This window comes from Molothrus aeneus, chromosome 15 (assembly GCF_037042795.1).
Source record: "Molothrus aeneus isolate 106 chromosome 15, BPBGC_Maene_1.0, whole genome shotgun sequence".
Lineage (NCBI taxonomy): Eukaryota > Metazoa > Chordata > Aves > Passeriformes > Icteridae > Molothrus > Molothrus aeneus.
The window spans coordinates 1,236,500-1,258,527 of NC_089660.1; the positions used below are offsets into that span (position 1 = coordinate 1,236,500).

General features: G+C 49.3%; 1 protein-coding gene across 1 annotated transcript; it reads right to left on the reverse strand.

The window, feature by feature from the left end:
• Positions 1-728: 728 nt before the first annotated feature.
• On the reverse strand, positions 729-18,835 carry NDFIP1 (Nedd4 family interacting protein 1). The gene is made up of 8 exons (XM_066559978.1): positions 18,705-18,835; positions 9,728-9,815; positions 8,878-9,008; positions 7,938-8,025; positions 7,646-7,770; positions 5,962-6,028; positions 5,300-5,405; positions 729-3,360 (listed from the first exon to the last, which is right to left on the reverse strand). Exons 1-7 carry the CDS (start codon positions 18,747-18,749, stop codon positions 5,302-5,304), a joined length of 648 nt encoding a protein of 215 aa, XP_066416075.1. The 5' UTR covers positions 18,750-18,835; the 3' UTR covers positions 729-3,360; positions 5,300-5,301.
• Positions 18,836-22,028: the final 3,193 nt, after the last annotated feature.

Here is a 22,028-nt window from a genome sequence, read left to right on the forward strand (position 1 = left end):
GTGTTTACCTGGTCACTGCAGGTGACCACAGCCCTGTCCCTTTGGTGGTGTGAGGTGGCTGAGCTGTCCCAGACCCAACACAAGTATTGGAGCCTGTGAACCCACACCAAACACAGCGTGGCTTCTGCAGACCCCAGCACCCACCCATCCCTCCCAGAGCCCCTGGCTGTGCAGGAACATGGAGCTGGAGCTGTCTGCAGCTTCAGGCACCGCAGGACGAGCAACAGGAATGCCAAATATTCCAGTTCTCTGGAGTCAAGCCCAAATAAGGCCCAGATGCCAGGGGAGCAAACACGAGGTTGATCGACCAAGTTTGGGCAAATGTGATTCAGAGTTCCCCAATGCTGCAGATTTTGCCTGTAGGATAAAATTCCTAATTCTGTGTTCACTTATTCCTGTTTAAAGAGGACTCTGTGGAACCTCTATCCATCTCTGTCAATCCCAACTGCTTGTTTGTGGGGACTGTACATTTGAGAAGCTCAGCTGTGAAGCAAAACCAGTTTCATGGGTCAGTAAGTCATACAACTACCAAAAAATCCAACAAACCCCCCAAAATGGAATCACCATTTCCTGGCAGGCTTGGTTACAAAAGAGATGGACACCTTGGAGACTTGTGTTACACCTTCCATGGAAGGAGATGGAATGCCCCTAGATAATCAGTGTTTGTCATGGATAACCAGGTGCATTAACACATCAAAACTCAATTAAACACTGTCCTACAGCAACAATTGCTACAGAAGTGACATTTATTGACGTTCTGCTGTATTTACAGGTTGAACATAGTAAAACTCCAAAGTGAATGACCACTTGGCAGAAAGCACAGGAGTGCACATTAAATCTACATTTCCAACGCATCAGAGTCTCTGCTAACACAAATTATAAAAGCAAGAATTACAGGTGTATTAGGAATTGTCTCAAAAGTCCCAAGCCCAAAGAAAAAAAAGGCCTTTGTTTTGCAAGATGGTTTTTATACAAAGTTGCAACATGATCTTTTAGTTTTACACTACAGACTTGTTCCTGAAAACCCCTGGAGAGCCCAAAAAGTTGGTGGTGCGAAAGGAAAGGATACTACAACACCGAGAATAAAGACTGTTAAAAGTTAATACTTGTGCCACCTCTAAATTCCCAATGACACCTCCGAGTCTGGACTGCAGTGACCCCTTTTCCTCACAGGCCCCGGGGTGCTGGGGGACTGCAGGAGCAGCCTCAGCTCTGGAGTCACCCCTGTGCTGCCAGGCAGGCACGGGGGACAGGGATGGACAGACAGGACACAGGGGACAGGGACGGACAGACAGGACACGGGGGACAGGGACGGACAGACAGGATACGGGGGACAGGGATGGACAGACAGGACACAGGGGACAGGGACGGACAGACAGGACACGGGGGACAGGGATGGACAGACAGGATACGGGGGACAGGGACGGACAGACAGGACACGGGGGACGGGGACGGACAGACAGGACACATGGGGACGGGGATGGACAGACAGGACACGGGGGACAGGGATGGACAGACAGGACACGGGGGACAGGGACGGACAGACAGGACACGGGGGACAGGGATGGACAGACAGGACACGGGGGACGGGGATGGACAGACAGGACACGGGGGACGGGGATGGACAGGCAGGACAAGGGGGATAGGGACGGACAGACAGGACACGGGGGACAGGGACGGACAGACAGGACACGGGGGATAGGGACGGACAGACAGGACATGGGGGATAGGGATGGACAGACAGGACACGGGGGACAGGGACGGACAGACAGGACACGGGGGACAGGGATGGACAGACAGGACACGGGGGATAGGGACGGACAGACAGGACATGGGGAACGGGGATGGACAGACAGGACACGGGGGACAGGGACGGACAGACAGGACATGGGGGACGGGGACGGACAGACAGGACATGGGGGACGGGGACGGACAGACAGGACACGGGGGACGGGGACGGACAGGCAGGACACGGGGGACGGGGATGGACAGGCAGGACACGGGGGACAGGGATGGACAGACAGGACATGGGGGACAGGGATGGACAGACAGGACACGGGGGATGGGGATGGACAGACAGGACATGGGGGACAGGGATGGACAGGCAGGACACGGGGGATGGGGATGGACAGACAGGACACGGGGGATAGGGACGGACAGACAGGACACGGGGGACAGGGATGGACAGACAGGACACGGGGGACAGGGATGGACAGACAGGACACGGGGGACAGGGATGCACAGGACATGATGTACATGGAGCACACAGGATGGACAGGACATGGAGTTCCATGGGTTGGACAGGACATGATGCACACAGGCCGTACAGGATGTGACACATGGGGACTGTACAGGACATGGAGTTCCATGGGCTGTACAGGACACACAGCACACACACTGCACAGGACAGGGTGTCACACACTGCCCAGGACAGGGTGTCACACACAGCCCAGCACAGGGTGTCACACACAGCCCAGCACAGGACAGTGTCACACTGTGCCCAGGACAGTGTCACACACAGCCCAGGACAGTGTCACACACAGCCCAGGACAGTGTCACACTGTGCCCAGCACACGACAGTGTCACACACTGCCCAGGACAGTGTCACACTCTGCCCAGGACAGTGTCACACTGTGCCCAGGACAGTGTCACACTGTGCCCAGGACAGTGTCACACACTGCCCAGGACAGTGTCACACACAGCCCAGGACAGTGTCACACTGTGCCCAGGACAGTGTCACACTGTGCCCAGCACAGGGTGTCACACACAGCCCAGCACAGGGTGTCACACTGTGCCCAGGACAGTGTCACACACAGCCCAGGACAGTGTCACACTGTGCCCAGGACAGTGTCACACTGTGCCCAGCACAGGGTGTCACACACAGCCCAGCACAGGGTGTCACACTGTGCCCAGGACAGTGTCACACTGTGCCCAGGACAGTGTCACACTGTGCCCAGCACAGGCAGAGCCCGGGCAGCTCCCAGGCTGGAGAGGAACTAAAGCAAGCCTGGCCCCTGCTGGCCCCGGCACAGCTCCTGCTGCCCAAACACCACAAACTCTGGCTGAAGGGCTCCATCAGCACACCACAGACTCACTGCAAGAGCTGCTTCAAACATTAGCCACTAATGAGTCAACAATTACAGAATTCTGCGTTAATTATTAAAATTTTACACCTAAAAACAAATCGAAAGAAATGCTTCTCCTTTTTTTTTCTTTTTCCAACAGTACTTTTATTTATTTATTTTAAAGCAGGTGATTATTTTTTCTTCTGCTCCAGAGCCTTGATTCACTTCCTGCAGGTGTCCTGCTGCTTCTTGGGGGGGATTTCACTAATGCAGGAAGACATTTGCCAGAAAACATCTGTTGGAGAAGGATATTGAACAGCGAAGCTGCAGTCAGAGGGTTATTTTGGATAACAGGAGGATGTTGTTCACACAGCACAGGATGTCTAAGGGCTTATGAAGTGTCTCAGCATACAATGATGTGACTCCAGCAAAATGCTCAGGAATCTGTGTGTATTTTACAGGATAACAGCAGGATTGTGTCCATTACTGCACACACAGCTGGAATAGTAAACTCCAGCTTTTCACCAGATTCGTTTCACCAGGTTGTATTTTCTGGTTTGCACTCATTATTCCCCTCCTAATTTTCTAAAAATTATCCCTGCTCTGAAATAACCATAATCCCTCACTGTGCCCTTTGCATCATGCCCTGAAGAGGAAATCTCATCTAAGGACAATAATACACTGAAAATCCAAGTCTTTTGTGGCTTCTTCACTCAGAATTCAGGATTAAAGATTTATTTTCAGGGGAAGTATCACAGTTGAAATATTTATGAATTATTCTGGACATTTATCTCAGCATATCTGAAAGTGCTTTTCTAAAATGCTCTAAAATGACACATAAATAAGGATTTAAACACTCTACAGCTCCACAAGCAAGGAGTGAAGCCAGGTCTCTAACCTGTAATTTCAAATTTCAAACACAGGAAAAGTCTATGCAAAAAGAAACCACAGAGCTCCTTTAGGAAATAAAAAATAAAGTTTTGGTAAAGGAACAAATTTTTTTTTTTTAAATTGTTCAGTCAGACAAAATACAGAGATAAAGCTGACTTTAAATGCTCACATTCTGTGACCATAAACTGGGGGAAATCAAGCCTCTGGTGACTCAGCAGGAATCTGAGAGGACATTACAGATCCTGGAGGAGGTCACAAACCAGAACTTTGCTAAACAGAACTGAAACACGTAAAGAAATTGGCTGAACTATTTTTACACACTATCACCAGAGGAAAGCACTGCACAAAGGCTGCTCTGTGCTGCAGATTCTTCTCACAGCCTGGAAACGAAGCAGAATCGTGGGCAATTTGCAGTTTCTAATAAAAGGGAAGTGCATTTGGAAACCCAAGGCTCGGTTTTCAAATCTCAACAATTTAATGACCCCCAATTTAAAGCTGGGGTTGGTTTGGTTTCTTTGACTGTCCCAGCTGCAATTGCCTCTCTGGGGAAATGGAGTGTTATTATGATATTTCTAAAGGGAGCATCGTGTTGCATTCCCCAGCTGGGAAGCAACCTATTCCAGGATTTCCTTCCCCTCGGGGAGGGACAGTTAATGCCAGGCCATTATCTGCTGTGAGCAGGAAATTATGCTACAAGGCTTCAGCTACTTAAGCCTCCTCCTTTAAAGCCCCATTAAGGCCGCCAGCCTGGGGTTCAGCACTGAAGCAAAACACTCCCAGGCACTCAGGTCTTTGCAAGATGCTCAGGGAGGACAGCTCAGGTGTGTGGGGGGGTCTGAGGAGAGCAAAGGTGTGCAAGGCTGTCATTTCTTCAGGAACCTGGCAGCAATTTGAAACAGCAGGATTCAGAGAAATTGCTCGTTCTGGGACAAAAGCCAAAGGCACTGGCATGCCCCTCTAACAGCATTTTGTGACCTCTCCTCGGGGCTGGGACACACCACGTGTTTCAGGCATGTGATTTATTCTCAAAGACACATTTGCCAAATACTCAGCAGTACCAAGGGGCAGGGGTTTTGTTCTCACAGTATCTAGTCAGGGAATCAAATGAATATCCACTTCCTCACAGCAAACACTCAGGGACAAATGCCCAGTGTTCCTCTGCCTCCCATCAGGTCAGTCTGGGCTCTGCAGACTCAGGAGCTGGGTAGGGGGTGCCAAGAAACAACTGTTCCCTGCTTCCTTGAGTTCTAAAAATATTCAAGCAATGGAAAGTGTGGCCTAGAAAAGTCACTAAATAGAGTTAAAGTCAAAGCAGAACAAATTCAGGAAAGCAGAAAATTTACCTTTAGTAAATAAAGAGAACTCTGGTTCTGGGAAGAGTAGAAAACGTATCTGGCATCTTCCTAACCTTTGCATAATTAATAAATCCTCTGAGAAACAGCAGAAAACCTGCAGGGGAGAGACACATTTGTCCAGTTACCACAGGTGTTGCTTCTCCAAGGAGAGGGAGCAGCTGAACTCCCTGCCACCACTACAGAGGGTCCTCATCACTGGGATGCACAGCAGCTGATCACACACAGGAATTATTTTTGGTAGCAATAACACCTCATCTTCCCATTTCAGGTAACTTCAAAAACAAACTTTCCTTGGGTAATCACAAAACTTTGACTCCAAACAAGATCCAGTCACTCCCAAAGCAGGAAAAAGAAACTAAGATGAGGAAGGGAACGATCCACTCTTCCATTTAAGATGCAAGAGCAAACACAATATCAGTTACAAGCATTATTCTCTTCTTAACTTCTGGATGATGTCAGGATGCTGCCACCAAGAACTGCCAGGACAGTGTTTACATGTGCCTTTAAAACCTGAATGTGCTCAGTCAGAGGAGTATGAGGGTCACATTTCATCTGGACATCCACACACACACATTTAACAGCCAGGAATGCTCACAAAATCCTACCTGACTTTACAGTTTTGAAGCATCTTTCCCCCCACAGCCACTCACCTAGTACAAGGAAGACCCACCAAAGCCAGTACTGGCCATCGAAGTAACCAGGAAAATAGGTGGAGAACTGAAAAACAGCAAGAAAAGTACAGTTTAGAGCACATGGAAGTTGGTGAACCAAAGTCTATCCCCACCAATTTTAGCAGTAACCAGATCAGGGCTGCACACGAGAGCTCTCAGGGATGCTGCATTTAGGAATGCTGCAGCAATGAGTTACCTCCACAAACTGTTATTTATGGTTTTTCTGCACCAGCTCCAACAAGGGGAACGGGACAGATTCCACACCCAGCTATGAATTCTGCCAATCAGTGGGGCACAAGGACACTGCTGGGCAAATATTCCTGTTTTAAATTGTGTCCTGGATGCTTATAAAGCACAGCTGCAGGTTCTGAAAGGGCAGAGCAGGCTTGCAGCAGTGCAGCACATTCATTACATTGTCAGGCTGGATGGTGTAACAGCTGGGAAAGAAATCCCACACCTGTGGAATCCACTGACAAGATTCCCAATTGGGAAAATTACTGCTATTAAATGAAAGGCACCAACACTATGAGAGCACTGCTGTTCACAGTTTCAGTATAAATACATTATAATTCCTCTGGGTTTGTTCTATTCAAACTTAAAACCTAACAAAAGATAAACTTGTTACTGATGTTTAAATCAAACCCACAGATAATGTCACCTCCTTTTGTCACACCTCTTAATCCAGCAAACAGCCCTTAACACCTCTGAACCCAGATGGCCACAAAAACTGTCAGAAAAGTGAAGAGATGCTGCATTTACAAATTAGAATTCCCAGCCCCAAAAGACAGGGTAGGAAGTGACAGCTCTGACATGAATGCTCTCTACTTCTACTTACAGCCAGTGAACTGCTTTGCTTGAAATTCAACTTTCAGCCTGGAATGCCATCATTTCACAGGCTCCAAATAAAGATTTCTGGATGGAAATATTTTTTCTCCCAATCCCTCCAAAAAATTGAAGAGCTAAAAATCCTGGAGCAGGATGGCAGCTGCTCCTGGTCCTGCTCCTGTGCCGCAGGGAGGCTGCACCAGAGGGCACCCACGGCCTTCTCCCAGTGCTGCTCCAAACCTCACTCCTCCCACAGCCCTGTTTCCCTCTCCTCATCAGCTATCCTGCATTTTAGAGAATTCCCTTCTTTCCAGAGGAGAGCCAGGGCACAGCAGGCTGCAGAGGCTGAGGGCAGGGCTGGCTTTGCCTGGGTTCACGTTTTCCCAGGATCAGAGTGCTGCTGCTGCTCAGCCCAAACCACACTCTGATCAGGCCAGTGCTCTGTCAGACACACAGAATGAACCCCAGAATCCCACAGGGGTTGGGCTGGAAAGGGTCCTACAGCTCCTCTCTTTTGCCACAGACAGGGACACCTTCCATTATCCCAGGAATCCCTGTCCAGCTTAAACTTGGACACTTCCAGGGATGGAGCATCCCCAAAGCATATCTGGGCGTGCAATCTTTCTTTTCTTTCACTACAGTTGTAATTCAGCATATAAACAGGATACAATTATGAAAAAAGCCCTGTTTTTAGTGAGTAAGTAGCTCAAAAATTATTTCATTATTAAAAAAATTTAAAAACCCCTAAATTTATCACTAACTTCAGTATGAGATAAAAACCTACTGGGGAAAAAGAGTATCAGTGTCTGTGTCCGTGGTTTTGCACCACACAACTCACCCTGACAATAAGGATCCACTTAATAAGAGACAGACCAAAGCCAGAAATGGCCCCATATCGTCCTGCAGCTGAAGTAGTCAGACAGAAAGACAGGAAAAATCCAATCCAGTTGAAGAGGAATGCCACTGAGAAAGCAGGAGAAAAGCAGCAGGTCAAGACACCTTTATTTTCCAAGGAATAAAACCATAAACTCCTTGCACTCAGGTTTTTCCTGGTGCTACATAAACATAAATGTGACCCAAACTATTTTGGGTCACTGCTTGGAAAGAAGTTGATTCCATCAGGTACTTACTGAAGAAAGTCAGCATGAAAATGCCATCATTTCCTATCCTCAGCTGGTCAGTGTCATCAAAGTCATCCCGTGTCACAAAGTCATCGTCCTGCAATGCAGAGGGAGGCAGCACATGGGGGATTTAGGTCAACCCAGTCCATACAGCAACCCCACTTCTGGGTGTGACTCTTCAAAAAAAGGGCTGGAATCCTAAATAGCAAAAGGCTACAAATGCAGGCACGAGAAAATTCCTGTTTCTCATCCCGAAATGGTGCAGGGCATGAAATGTTATCTATATAATAGGAAATGTATCTTTATTTTTAACATAGTCAAGATCCAGCATGTTCTTGTTCTCATTGTGAAGAATTCTTCAACTCATCAAAAAATTATCATCTCAGCAAGGAATTTGGCTTCTGTGAAGAAGTATAATGAGCAGGGGACTTCCAATGCTAGCAGGGGTGGAAAGAATAGCTGAACAAGAGATAATGTTGAAAAAAACAAAAGGAAATAATTCTGACAGAATGGTTTTATCGTCCTTGTATCAGCTACACTGACCTCTAGAAAAGTCAACTAAGTTAGCAGCAGGAGTATCAAGGGTAGATATGCCAGACAGCTGAAGAATTAATCCTAAATCTTTTTTAAAAATGAAAAAAAACCCAACAAAAACCCCAGTGTCAGTGCACAGGGATACAGCACAGTCCCTCTGTCAGCTTGCCAAGCTAATCTGGCTAGCACATGCTGGCATTACTGAGATGTCTGACATCATCACAGTGCTCAGAGGAAAATGAAAAAAAAAATAATAAAAATAGCCACAGGACTCTCAGAAGTGTGGAATATCACCACCCCAGAAAGCTTCATCGACACAAATTTTGAGAGTCATAACACACGATGGGCAGGAGTTAAAGCTGAACTGGCACCCAGCAGGACAGGGACAGGCAGGGACAGGGACAGGGACACTCACCCTGCCAGGAACCAAGGGAATGGTGGCCTCAGCCTTGCTCCTCTCGGCCTCGTCGTAGCTGGGCAGAGTGGTGGCCACGTTGTAGGACGGCGGCTTCGGGAAGCCTGACTCATCCTTGTAGTCAAAGTAAGCTGCACAAAACACAGAGAGAGCTCAGCACTTGCTCAGGAACACCCTGCTGGGAACCAGCAGTGACTTCCAGTGAGCCCCATTGCCCACCCTGCCACCCAGCCCAGCCTCCTGCCATCCCAAAGCAGAGAGGGAAAAGCACAGGAGCACCTTCTCTGAGAGCCAGCAACCCAGAGAACACTCACTGAACACGTCTGGCTGCACTTCTGCTTAAAACAACACCACATGCTGTGCCTCTGCCCACTTGGATACTCAGAAATAGTCACGTTTCCAGATCCAAGGGGTTATTAAAGTTATTAGGGACAGGACAGGAGGATGAGCCAAAGTCCCATCCTTATGACACAATGCTTAGTTATTGGAAAGTGCAGGAAAAGTGAATTCTTTAAACCCTTTTAAGAAACGAATGAATCCTTTAAGGAAGGGGCACAGCATCATCCAAATGCCAGCTAATGAGAGGGGAACCACAAATCCTCCCAGCACTTTGATTTTTAACTGTCTCCAATTTACTGAGAACACTGTGAACTGTAACTTGAACACCCCTTGATGGGATGACATCAGACGAGCGCAGCCAAATTGCATCTCCTAAACCACAAGTACTGACAGGCTGTGTGGATCAATCCTGAGCCTTGCAGCTCAGGAAGGTGCTGCAGAGCCAGCTGTGGATGAGGAGGGCAGTCAGTGGCAGCAGAGCAATGCCAGCCCTGTCCCCAGGTGACAGTACCTGTGCTCTCTGCAGAAATGCTGCTGTAGGGCGGAGGGGCGTCGCTCACCACCGGCACGGCCTCGCCCGGCTCCTCTTCATTCTGCAGCTGAACAGAACCACACACCAGGGCTCAGGGGGTTCTCAGTGCTCTGACACCACCCCTGCAGCTTTAACTGCACACAACAGACTCTTCTGGAAGCAGCACGGGACACAGAGCAGCTGCTCAGCCTCCCTCTGAAGCGTTCCCACTTGAAATGACCAATCTTCCATCGCAGTTTTAATGTTGTTTTTAAATCCTCTCCTCACACACCTGGACTCCAGCAAAGCACAGCACACAGCTTTCCAGTACCTTTCCATTTCCCTGGCACTTCCTCAGCTGACATTGCTTAGAAGCTGCAGTTGCATCTGTTTTAGTCAAAGAAATACAGTGAGATACCCAACAAAAGGCTCCATTGCTGCCTGTGGCTTTGCTAAGGAAGGGTTTTTTCCACGGATACATTACATAATGGTGCACAAAAGTACAAATGTTGCCATTTCCCTTCAACCTTTCACACTGTATGACTGAAAAGGAGCGGGTTTATTTTGTGCACTGTGCTTCCCACAGGCTCTGTATAAATAACCAGGAGCTATCACAGCTCCAGCATCACCCGCACGAGGCAGGTGTGCCGTGGCAGCTCTGATCAGGGAAGCAGCAGCACCAGGCCAGAAAGGAGGTTACAGCTGCCATCTCAGGTTTCCCTTCCTTCCATTTCTCATCACCTCAGCAGCAAAAGCACTGAGGTTTTCTGCAGAATACCTCACCTCAAACAAGCACCTCCAGACTGAAGCACTGGGCTGAGCAGGAGGCATTGCCCGCGTATGAAATCACCACTAAACAATGTCTCCTCCAGCTCTCCCTCCTGCAACCCCACACTCCTGAAGCCATCTGGGATATTTTCCTTTCTTTTCTTTGGAGAGACATGCTGCCGTTCTCCTTGAGCATTTAACACAGGGGTGGGGGTGTAGGGGGATGTTCTTATCTTATTTGTATCAGGGAAAAATAAATCAGCTCCCACTTCTAAACGCAGATCTTGGATATCCAAGTGTTCTGTGCTTTGGAATTTTATTCCTTCTGCTGCTTAACATCACAGATCACAGAATGGTTTGGGTTGGGCCATCCCTTAAAGCCCATCTCATTCCACCCCCTGCCATGGCAGGGACACCTTCCATGATCCCAGGCTAATCTAAGCCCCAATGTCCAACCTGGCCTTGGCACTGCCAGGGATCCAGGGGCAGCCAGAGCTGCTTTGTGCCAGTGGAAGTCTATAACCCATATTCTGCTCCAGGTCACACAGCATCCACACCCTCTGGGAAAGCCTTGACTGTGCTTAGCAGATGACAATGAGTGGTTCTGCTGGCAGGTCCAAGGGTCAGCTGAGAGGGGGAAAAGGGAGGAAATTACACTGGAAAGCACCAGAACAAAATCAGGAGCACTGTCTGCCAGTCCAGGTGCAGCAGAACAGCAGAGCACCGCAGTCCTGCACTCCAGTTCCACGTCAGCTGAAGCTCACTCTGCTCCCCAGGAACATTTTCTAAACAGAAGAGGTGGGGAAGAAGAAAAGGGTGCTTGGGTCAGCCCCAAGCTTTGTGGATAAGCAGTCCTCACATGACAACACTGAACCATTTCCTTGAAGAAGGAGGAATCGGTGATCCAGATGAAAATTTAATCCTTGCTCCAGGGAGCAGCTCCCAGCCCAGCTGTCAGCAGGACACAGCCCAGAGCTGCTCCCTGGCCAGATGTGAGGCACAGCAAACAATCCCAGGGCGTGAGGCCCCGAGGGTGGAGGTGGCAGGACCTGCCTCACCTGAGCTTTACTGAGCCCCAGGGCACTGAGCAGGGACAGGAGCAGCTGCAGCAACTCCCAGCACAGCGAGGCACCTTCGTCCTCCCAAAGCCTTTCCAAGAAACAAAAATTTTATAAACCCCACAGAGCTCAGCATTACAAGTAAATGCAAACTAACTTGAGAAGCAATTGCCTATTGGAATATGCTTTCATTTTTTAGAAAAAGACAGCATCCAGAAATCCCAAATCACCCTGCACAGAGCACGAGGGACAATGGAAGGGACAGGAAAACACAGAGCCAAACTGCTTGATTCAATCTCTGCCCAGAGAGCTGCCCCTGGATCCCTGGACACGGCAGGGGTAAAAAAATACTAAAAATATTATCTTTAAAGTCATCCCAACCCAAACCATTCTGTGATTCCATGATTCCCCCGGCTCTGTAGTTTATGAATTCTCAGAAAATGCTCCACCATGCTTATTGCCAGTCTATCCATGAAAATATGAAAAATCAGCACTTCTTTTCTCCCTCTGCCTGTGCAGGACCTTGTCTATTGACAGGAGGAAAGGCTCTGTCACAGCTGGGACACCCTGGATTCCACCTGCCCTTTGTTACCTGTTCTCCAGGTGAGGGGGTGGCAGAAATTCAACCCCTCATGCCTGTAAGAAAGAAGGCAGGTACAGCCTGAGAGCACAGTCACCAGGGAGGGGGAAGGAAAGCACCACATGACAACACTGGAAGAAATGAAACAAAAGAGGACACGGATATTGAGTGGAATATTAACTCCTACCACTGGTTCTTCTTTCAATAGTAAAAAGAAATACATGTTCTTCCACCAATGTCACGTGGGAGAAAGCAGCTGAATTCACTGCTGCCTTCAAACATCCCAATTCAGGTAATGGATAATGACACAAAAAATGCAGCTACTTTCTGAAGTTGAGCTCGAGGCTGTAGGAGGTTACAGTTATAGAAAACATATTTTTCTTCTAATGGACAAGGTACACAAATGCCTTCCAGCCTTTTTAATGATTCCAGGCATCTAAAATTCAACTAAGTGCCTATTAGCAGAGCAGGGAGGGTTCATGTGACAGGAAGAATGACTCATCAGGCCTCGCTGCCCTGGCTCCCACCTGCCCTGCACAGCTCCAGGTATGGACTCCCAGAGAACTCCCCCGAGGCCTCAGAACCCAGAGAGCCTGCTTAAAACCAGTGTCTGCCTTCAGTCTGCTCTGCTGAGGCTGTGGGATCATTCTTTCCTAGATTCACTGATGGATTCTAGCTTTTCAGGCAAGGTTCTGGTATTCGTGGCATAAAAAAATAAGACAGTCTTTACAGCCGTGCATGCAGTTATTGAAACAACAGCTTGGCTGGGATTTTTTCACCAGACTGCTAAACCAACAGAAAGTGAACTGACAGAACACCCAGGGATAATTATTTTCCCAAAAACCCATCATCAGAAGCCTGGCACTGAGCAGGACATCACCTCTGGTAGCCACTTGCCCTAACTGAGACCTGTCCCATGTAAATACACAGCACAGCAACATAAAGTTGAAATCTTCCAAGCTGTTTGGAAATATTTCCATGTAAACTTTGAAGAAAGCATTTCCAATAAATATATTGGTTAATTCTTCCAAATTTCCTGAACTCAGCATATGGGCTGCTCACATAGTTTTGAATCTTTATTTTTTAACTCCCCTCTGCCATGTTCTGAGGCTGCATGTAAATATTCCTTACACCAAATGAGCATCACTACACTAAACCAGCATTACTACAAGCCTGGCCTTAGCAATAGATCACATATCATTACATATCTTCAGCCTTTTGGAAGTAAATTGAAGTCACTGCCAACTCTGAAAAGCAGAGTTATTTTTACTGACTTTTGCTTTACTTAATTAAACATACCCTGACTTAAAATCCTGCCTTTTGCTCAATGTTGTTGCAAATTTCTGCAACTTAACATCAGCTTATTAATCAGCAGGAATAATGATAAGCTACTAGACAAGCCAACCCACTCCCCTCAGCCCTCTCCCTGATGAGCAAATAACTGTTTTCCCCTGTAGGCTCTCCCAGCCCATTTCCCTGGAGCAGTGACAGCCCTGAGTGTCTGGCCCAGCCCCTGCAGTGGCACAGGTGTGCTGAGCACCTCTCAGGTGACACATGTGGCACCTGTGCCAAGCCAACCCTCCCTGGGGAGATGCTGATGCTCCTGCCCCAGCCTCACTGCAGCCCTGAGCAGAGCCCAGCCCCAGGAGTGACCTCCCTACCTGTGCCAACACCAGAATTTTCCCATGGAAAGGGTGCTCAGGTCTTGGCAGGGGCTGCCCAGGGGGGTTTGGAGTGCCCATCCCTGGAGGTGGCACCTGGAGGTGGCACTCAGTGCTCTGGGCTGGGGACAGGGTGGGGATGGGGCACAGCTGGGACTCGGTTTTCCCAAACTGAGTGACTTTGAGCTTCTGAGAGTCCTCCCTTTTCACAAGGCCTGAGAACTGTGCCCCACTGCCCAAAGGCACCTGGAGCTCCCTGGCACCCAGAGAGCCCACACAGAGCAGGAGCCAGCAGCAGCATCCAGCTCAGGGGGGTGATGGCAACGACCCTGTGAGCCACCAAAAGGGAAAAACACAAATCAAAACCTATTTTATGTCCATAAAATACAACCTGTGGCGTTGTCCTCTGACTCACTGCAGCCAAGGGCCTGACACCACAGAAATGCTCCTCAATCCTGGAAAACAAGCTGGTCTAATTCCCTCGTTTCTGTTCAAACATGGAGTTAGACTGGTCTGGACACACTGGAAACAGGCACTTGGGCCAGCACAAACCTGTGCCACACACTGGCCTCAGACTTGAGAGATCAAGGTCTTAATATGGAAAAATTAGGTTTCAATCTTGGATAGCTGTAATTAAATTTCCCACACTTAAAGCATAAGGCCTTCTCATAACATTTAGAATCAGATTGATATTTTTCTGGACATTAGGGTATTTCAGTAAGACTTCTAAACATTTTAAAATAACACCTTTTTAAATGGTCATATGAAGAAGGTTAAGTATCTTCCACAGAAAAAAATCCCATTGTGCCACCACAGATCAAATTTGGATATTTCACAACAGGCAGGAACAGAATGATTGGATAGTCCTTAATACTGAATTTTGCTCACTCGTCCCCATGACAAAGGATCAGAACTCACACACATACAAAACTTTTGATCCTTGCATTCTGTATGGTTACTTCAAAGTCATGATGCCAAACCCACAGAAAAAGGTTGCTCATCTCCTGGGAGCACAGAACAACCCAAAGCCCTCAGGGGCTGCTCCTACAGCTGCTTCCCAATGGGGTTACTGAGCCCCACTGGATTTTAGTCATGAGAGAGAAGTTACTAAAAAAGCCCAACTCAGAGCTCAACACCATCCTGATGCCTGAGATAATATTGTATTTAAAAGTTTGCTTGCAAAGCTATTTTCTGCTGCTACACAAGCTGTGAGATGACACTGGACTGCTGCTGTTTCCCTGCCTTTCCCACATCCTTTGATTTTTAGGGACAGAATGTATTTAAATTCTATAATAACTTTTTCACACAGAATCACTAAACCCGTGCAACCTTACCTGACAGGTGCTGTTGCCTACAGAGGTGGATGTTTCAGAGGAAAATAATCAGATTTTAGTCACCTCAGCACAGCCAAGGCTGGACATGGGGCAGCTTCAGCACAACCTCAGAGCAGAGGCTGCACAAATTTACTCTGCAATTTTTCTAATTTTACTGGGTTTATGTCAGTGGCCTCCCCTATTCTGCTTACAAATAAAATAAAATATATAAATAAATATGCAAACAACCTACCCTGCAACTTTTCTTAGCATTCTTATCTTTAGTCAGCACATCTTGCACACTGCAAGGACCTCACTGAGGAAACAGTCACTGACATTTCTGATTCTAACTGCTGACATGAAAAGATTTGGAATGTTCTCATTTTTTAGTTTCAAGTTGTGTGCCCATTTCAGCTGAAAAATTAAACACAAGCTCAAGGTACACACAAGGCAGCAACTGACATCTGCCTCCCTGTTCCACTCCAGCCTCCCCAGATATTAAAGAAGCATTGTAGTCCTTCATGGATTTAAACTCTATTCCCATTCTATTTCCAGCAATGTATTTCTTCTACGGTTTTCACAGAACAAAAAACAAACAAATGGAAAAATCTTTCTTCCTTATTTTTCCCATTGACACCTCCCTTCATGGAATGATTCATGATCCATGTAAACCTTCAACAAGTGGAACAGGAAGACACAGCACTTAAAAAGGAATACATCTTCATTATTTAACACTCCCACCATTTCCTAGGTGGGTTTACATTACTCATACACCTCACATGTATTTTTGAATGCTCCAAGTGCAAAGCATGCCTGGAAAACACAGAGTGTAAATAAACCTGTTAAAGCTGGGCTACATTTTTCCAGAATGGAAGGTAATTTCTATTCCAAGGATGAAATACAGTTCTGCCAACTGAACTCTCAAGCCAGGGTTATGCTGGGAAGGCTTTAAACCCACTAATCCCAACAACATCCCTGTATAACTTTCCCAAAGGCAGATTGAAATGACAACAGTGCCATTTCTATCAGTGTCCCTTTTTGGGGACACAGCAGTGCCCGGAATAACAGCACCGGGGCGGGCTGCAGCTCTCTCTCCTTCTTCCCAAACCTCTCCATTCCCACCTCCACAAGCACAGCCCCAGCACCTGGCCTGCAGAGGAGGATCCAAATCCAGCAGTCTCAGCCTGTCCCAGCCCTGCTCCCCAAGGAGGGGCTGGGGAGGCTGAAATCCCTTCTCCAGAGCTTCAGTTTTATCTTACAGGGAGCTGCACCTCCTCAGTACTGAGCTCAGACTCACATTGCCCAGCGGCACCACTGCAGGCTACTTTTTATCAGATTGTCTCCTGCCTGAACAAAGCCACGGGCTAGGAAGTTTGCTTTGGAAAATAAATCAGTGCACGCCCCTTGCACACTGCCCATGGTGGTGAACAGCCATGGGCTGGGAGTCTGCAGGGAACAAAGAGGCTGCTGATGGAGCACAGCCCACGTCCCCACCTTCCCACATCCCACCTGCAAGGCTGAGAAGGGCTGGGAGAGGAGAGGAAACACACAGGTCTCCAACTGGGGTATCGAGTTCTGTTGTGCTCAGATCATGGTCACTAACCCTCACCTTTTTTTCCTGAAAATACAGACACTTGAGGAATCCTACAAATATTGTGCAGGTTCCACAGTGCCCACACCTCAGTGCTGTTCCCATACACACATGGATACATCAGAAACCCATCCCAGAGTGAGGGTTACACATCCCTGGCACACTCGGACAGTCAATCACATTTACCGGTACAGGAACCACCTACCTGCATAACCAACTCCATTAATGCAATACCCCATCACCCAAAAAGATCAAGCCTTGAAAATTCTTCCACTGACTCATAATCCAATAATTTAAAGGATTAAATGAGCTTGTTGTTAATTTCTCCAGGCTACCTCCACTGACTGGGTCCTGTATTCACCCCAGCCCTTGCAGTTATCACTTCAGTAGCAGTCTCTCTTCCTTGGCACATGGTACATTCATTATTGTACATTCCCACACACAATAAGTTTCAAAATATGGGGGGAAATTGACACATTCAGTGCTACAGAGACTCTCCCACTCTCTCATCCTCTCTATCTAAATCCCAAGTGCATCTCCACAGCTTGCAGGGTTTTGAAGCAACACAAGCATTAGGAGCCAGTTCAGTGATAACACACTTCACAGTGGGAACACCTGGGTTCTGGCAGAGGGCAAGGAAAGAGAAGCAATTTCTAAACAGCTGCACGAAAGTAAATACATTTACATGTGAGAATCTGCCTCTCACTCCAGTTAAACCAGTGGCTCCACAGGCCTCCATTATGTGCTTGTCTTTAGCAGTGCAAATCCTCTGGCACAGCCAGGCTCCCTAATCTCTGCAGGGCTCCGAGATGAGTCTGCCCTGGCTCTGCCCGAGGTGTGAGCAGACACAGCACTGAGCAGGCAAACAACAGCTTTACACACCCCTCCCGGGAAACCAGGAGTGTGTGCATCAGCCAGGTAACACCACGGCGGGCAGTGGGGTCCTGCAGGATTGTGGCACCCATCCCCACTGCTCTGGGTGATGGGACACGCTGCACAGCCCCTGGGAAAAGGCATTTGTGAAGACACTTGTTGGGGTCAACACCACCAGCAGCACTCTGCCAGGAAAGGCGATTAGTGCAGAGACCTGGTTATCTGTCCCTAGCACGTCTAGAACAACACAAAGATTTCTCATTGTGAGTGAGCACATCAGTTTAGCACTGAACAAAAGAAAAAAAAGCCCAAGTTCTGCTTAACTTCTCCATTTCCAGTATGTAAAAGCACGGAGACCCGCAGCTGTCAGACGAGACAAGTACTCCATCCCAAGGGAGGGTGTATCTCGAACTCTGCCGAGCAGGAGCCTACCCACGCTGGGAATGCTACCCAGGAAAAGTCACAACACAGCGATTTCTTGGGAGAGCCTGGGCTCAGCAGGAGCGAGCTGTCTGCCGCTTTGAGGGATTTCTCCATTACTCTAAGTAAAGAATTCTCCATGTCTGATGTCGGAAAGGCGCCTGCCAGAACTGGGTCACACCGGGGGCCCAGCCGACACCCGGCCCTTTCCGTGGGGCCGTTACTGCAGACAAACGGGAGGCAGGAAGAGAAGAACCACCCGAATTCCCCACGGAGCTCTTTAAGGCCAGCCCCTGGCCTAGAGGGAGTCCACGCGTAAAAGATGGAAGAAAACTAACGGTGACCGCGGGACGCTGCGGAACGAGACCGTTCCCTGGCGGGGGGGTCGCTGCCGTGGAGGGAAACGAGCGGCGGGGTCAGCGCCCTGCGCCAAGGTCGCCCCGGGACTGGGCAAACACCGGCCCCGGACACACCCGGCCCCGGGACTGGGCAAACACCGGCCCCAGGACAGAGCAAACACCGGCCCCGGGCCTGGGCAAACACCGGCCGCGGGCACACCCAGCCCCCCGCCGGCGGGGAGCGGCTCCGCGGCCGAGCCCGGCCTGACCCCCCGGGGACCCGCGGCCTCCGCCCCGGGCGCTGCCGCCAGCACAGGCCCCGCTCCCGGCCCCGCCGCCCCGGGAGCCGCCCGGCCCGGCCCCGCCGCCCCTCACCTGCTGGTAGCGGCCGGTGCTGGGCTCGGCGGCCGCGGCCGCCATGGCGCTGCGGGGTCGGTGCGGGCGCTGCGCAGGCGGAGGCGGCGGCGGCCCGGTCGCTGCTCGCTGCGGGCTCCGCTCGCTCCCGCCCTCCCCGTCACGCTCGGCCGCGCCGCCTCCCGCCCCGCCCGCCGCCGGAGCCGCCCCGGGCCGCGAGCAGCGCTCCTGGAACGGTCACGGAACCACAGAACCGCCGAGGCTGGGAGAGACCCGCAACACCAGCGAGTCCAGGCTGTGTCTGACACCCACCCTGTCCCCAGCCCAGAGCCCCCAGTGCCACCTCCAGCCCTTCCTTGGACACCTCCGGGGATGGGCACCCCAACCCTCCCTGGGCAGTTCCAGTGCCTGAGCCCCCTTTCCATGGGAAAATTCCTGCTGGTGCCCACCCTGAGCCTGCCTGGCCCAGCCTGAGGCCGTTCTCTCTGCTCCTGTCCCTGTTCCCTGGGAGCACAGCCCGACCCCACCGGCTGTCCCCTCCTGGCAGGAGCTGTGCAGAGCCACAAGAGCCCCCCTGAGGCTCCTTTGCTCCAGGCTGAGCCCCTGCCCAGCTCCCTCAGCCGCTCCTGGGGCTCCAGACCCTTCCTCAGCTCCGTTCCCTTCCCTGGCTCCAGCCCCTCGAGGGCTTTCTCACCATGAGTGGCCCAGAACTGGACACAGCGCTCACGGTGTCACCTCAGCAGTGCCAGCACAGGGGACAGTCCCTGCCCTGCTCCTGCTGCCACACTATTGCTGAGACAGCCCAGGTGCCATTGGCCTCTTGCCCTCCTTGGCACACGCTGGTTCCTGTTCAGCTGCTGTCAAGCGGCACCCCCAGGTCCTTCTCTGCTGGGCTGGTTCCCAACCGGGGTGGCTCCACTGGGGCTGGAGGGTGACCCGAGCCAGCCAGGAGCCAGCCCAGCTGTGTGTGGGGACCCCGTGTGCCGCTGCCTGCGGATATGCCGAGAGCCAGCAGCGTGTCCCCGACACCACTGCAGCTGCAGGAGTGACCCCACAAACTCCGTGCACTACATATAATCTACATTGTGGAACTCAAGTATAATTTTCAGAGTGGAAGCTGCCATGGGATGGGTTAATGAAACCTAGGGAGTCAGGAAATTGATGCAGAGCCATGCTGCCTCAGCAGGGACATACCAGAGCCAGCATTGAGGAACCAGCCCTGTGTGAACCACAATGACCAAGCCTGGGTCACACCCCAGCCATCCCTGTCCCACCATGCGGGCAGGGAACAGGGCAGCTGCACCAAACACGAGGTGTTGGCCATCAGCTCTTTCATATCCACAGGGAGCAGATGGTGTTGAGTTCCTTCCTTCCAAAAGGAGCACGTGTAGGAAACCACGCAGTGAGAGAAGTTGGTTTATTCTGAGTTCTTCAGTGTTACATTGGCCAAAACACTTCTCAGCTTGTGTAACATTTGTTTTCTACATGCGCGGTTCAGCTCTAGTCAGGCTTGCAGAAAATTACCCACATCAATCCCTAAGGTGGATGAGATTTAAATATATCAGCTTTAGGATAAGGAAGGCTGAATCAGCCCCGCTGGGATTCCAAACTGCAAATTCAGAGAGTTGCAAGCATTGAAGCCCGAGGACATGGTTTTGAACTGCACACTCAGTCATAAATACAGGCCTCAGTGCTCATTATTCCCTACCATAATCAGGCTGGATGCTTTTCTCCCTGTATTTTGCCTTTGAGGGGTAGGGAGTTCATCGATGTCTTAGTGAGATGAATGAACATCCCAGTTCTCATGCTGAAGGAGAGGCAGGAACCATGAAGGATTTTAGTGATGAATAACCTCAAAGAGTGACTCCTGAGAAATGCTGGAGACACAAGGACGAGGCAAGGTTCTTGCAACACAGATGCCTTTGAAGGAGCTGGAACAAGAGCTGCAGGCACTGACAGACTCTGGTTTCACCTTTCCACAAGACTCTCGATTTGCACTGAGAATTTCCCTGCAGTGAGGAGCTGTCCTGATGACATGCACGGATTTACTCGCTGCTGAGGTGGGATTACACCCCTAAGTAAGGCTGTAGCAGCAGTGGTAATTATCTGCACAGTGACTGACTTGGACAACGCAGAGATTAAAATAAGATGCAACCTGTGCATGTCCTCAGAGAAGATGCTGGAACGTATCCTGGAGAAATGGTGAAACCATTTGTGTCAAAGCCATTTTGGGGCCAGTGGAGGCAAATCACAGGCTAATTAGTCCATCTAGTCTGAGCATGACTGACTCCAGAGGGGTAAGGGCAATTTCTTCCAGCTTCTCTCCCTGTATTTATTTTTATTTTCTAAGGTGGGGAAGCTCAGTAGAAAGATGATGCTGTGGTTACAGCACATGACTGGTTCTGCTTTCATTTCCCAAGTGGTTTGAGGCAAATCACTTCATGCCTCTGTATTTTTTGTATTTTTTCCCAGTACAAAATGTCTTTTCTCCCAAGAGACACTTGAAGCTTGAAGTCATTGATTTTAGTGACTTCCGTACGGGATGTGCTGTGAAAGTATTTGAAAGCAATTGAAAGTATGAAAAGTAGTGGAGTGAGTCCTCTGAAATCTTGGAGCTGTACATGTGTTCCTTTAATTATTGTATACAACTGAGCAATAAAGAGAACACTTTTAATCTGCACTTTGTAATAAATATTGAACACTAAAAGCTAAATTATCAACCTCAAAAGCAGGGCGTGTAAGCTAAACTGGTAAGAACTGAGCAGGACATTAAAGCTAGATCTTTCTTCTAACCTTTTAGTGCTAAATCACCCAATTAAAAACAATCAAAATGTTCATATGACAGAAACACTTTGTCATCAATTCGAAAGTACTCCTGTGTCCCTGGAGGCAGAGACACTCCATGTGCAAGAGTTGGAATCACAGGGTTTGAATATCCATAGGTGTCATTTCCCACTGTGGAATAACATCCTGAATTAGAATTATATAATTAAGCTGGAGAGATTTGTTAAGGATTAATAAATGCTGTCTAACAGATACTCCTCCCCAAAATACCACTTGGCCACAAAGACTTTTTGTGCTTGGGATCATCTTGTATTTGAATCATCTTTGATCTTTTTGCCCAAAAAAGCCAAACTCCAGCTCCCTCAGGAATTCTCCAGCCCCTTTCCCAGCTGGCCCATTCCTGGAAGTGTCTAAGGCCAGGTTGGATTGGGCTTGGAGCCACCTGGGATGGTGGAATGCTCATGGCAGGGGTGCAACTGGGCAATCTTAAGGTCCCTTCCCACCCAAACCATTCTGTGGCTCTGCGACAGCCCCTGCCCAGGCAGCTGCCCCACTGCCTCA

Bases quoted from the DNA above. Each gene is read 5' to 3' on its own strand.
- NDFIP1 (XM_066559978.1), bottom strand. From the start codon at position 18,749: ATGGCGGCCGCGGCCGCCGAGCCCAGCACCGGCCGCTACCAGCAG. The intron at 9,009-9,727 runs GTACTGTCACCT...TGTTTTGTGCAG, and splicing joins CATTTCTGCAGAGAGCACAG to CTTACTTTGACTACAAGGAT. The intron at 5,406-5,961 runs GTGAGTGGCTGT...TCTCCCCTGCAG, and splicing joins GTGGGTCTTCCTTGTACTAG to GTTTTCTGCTGTTTCTCAGA.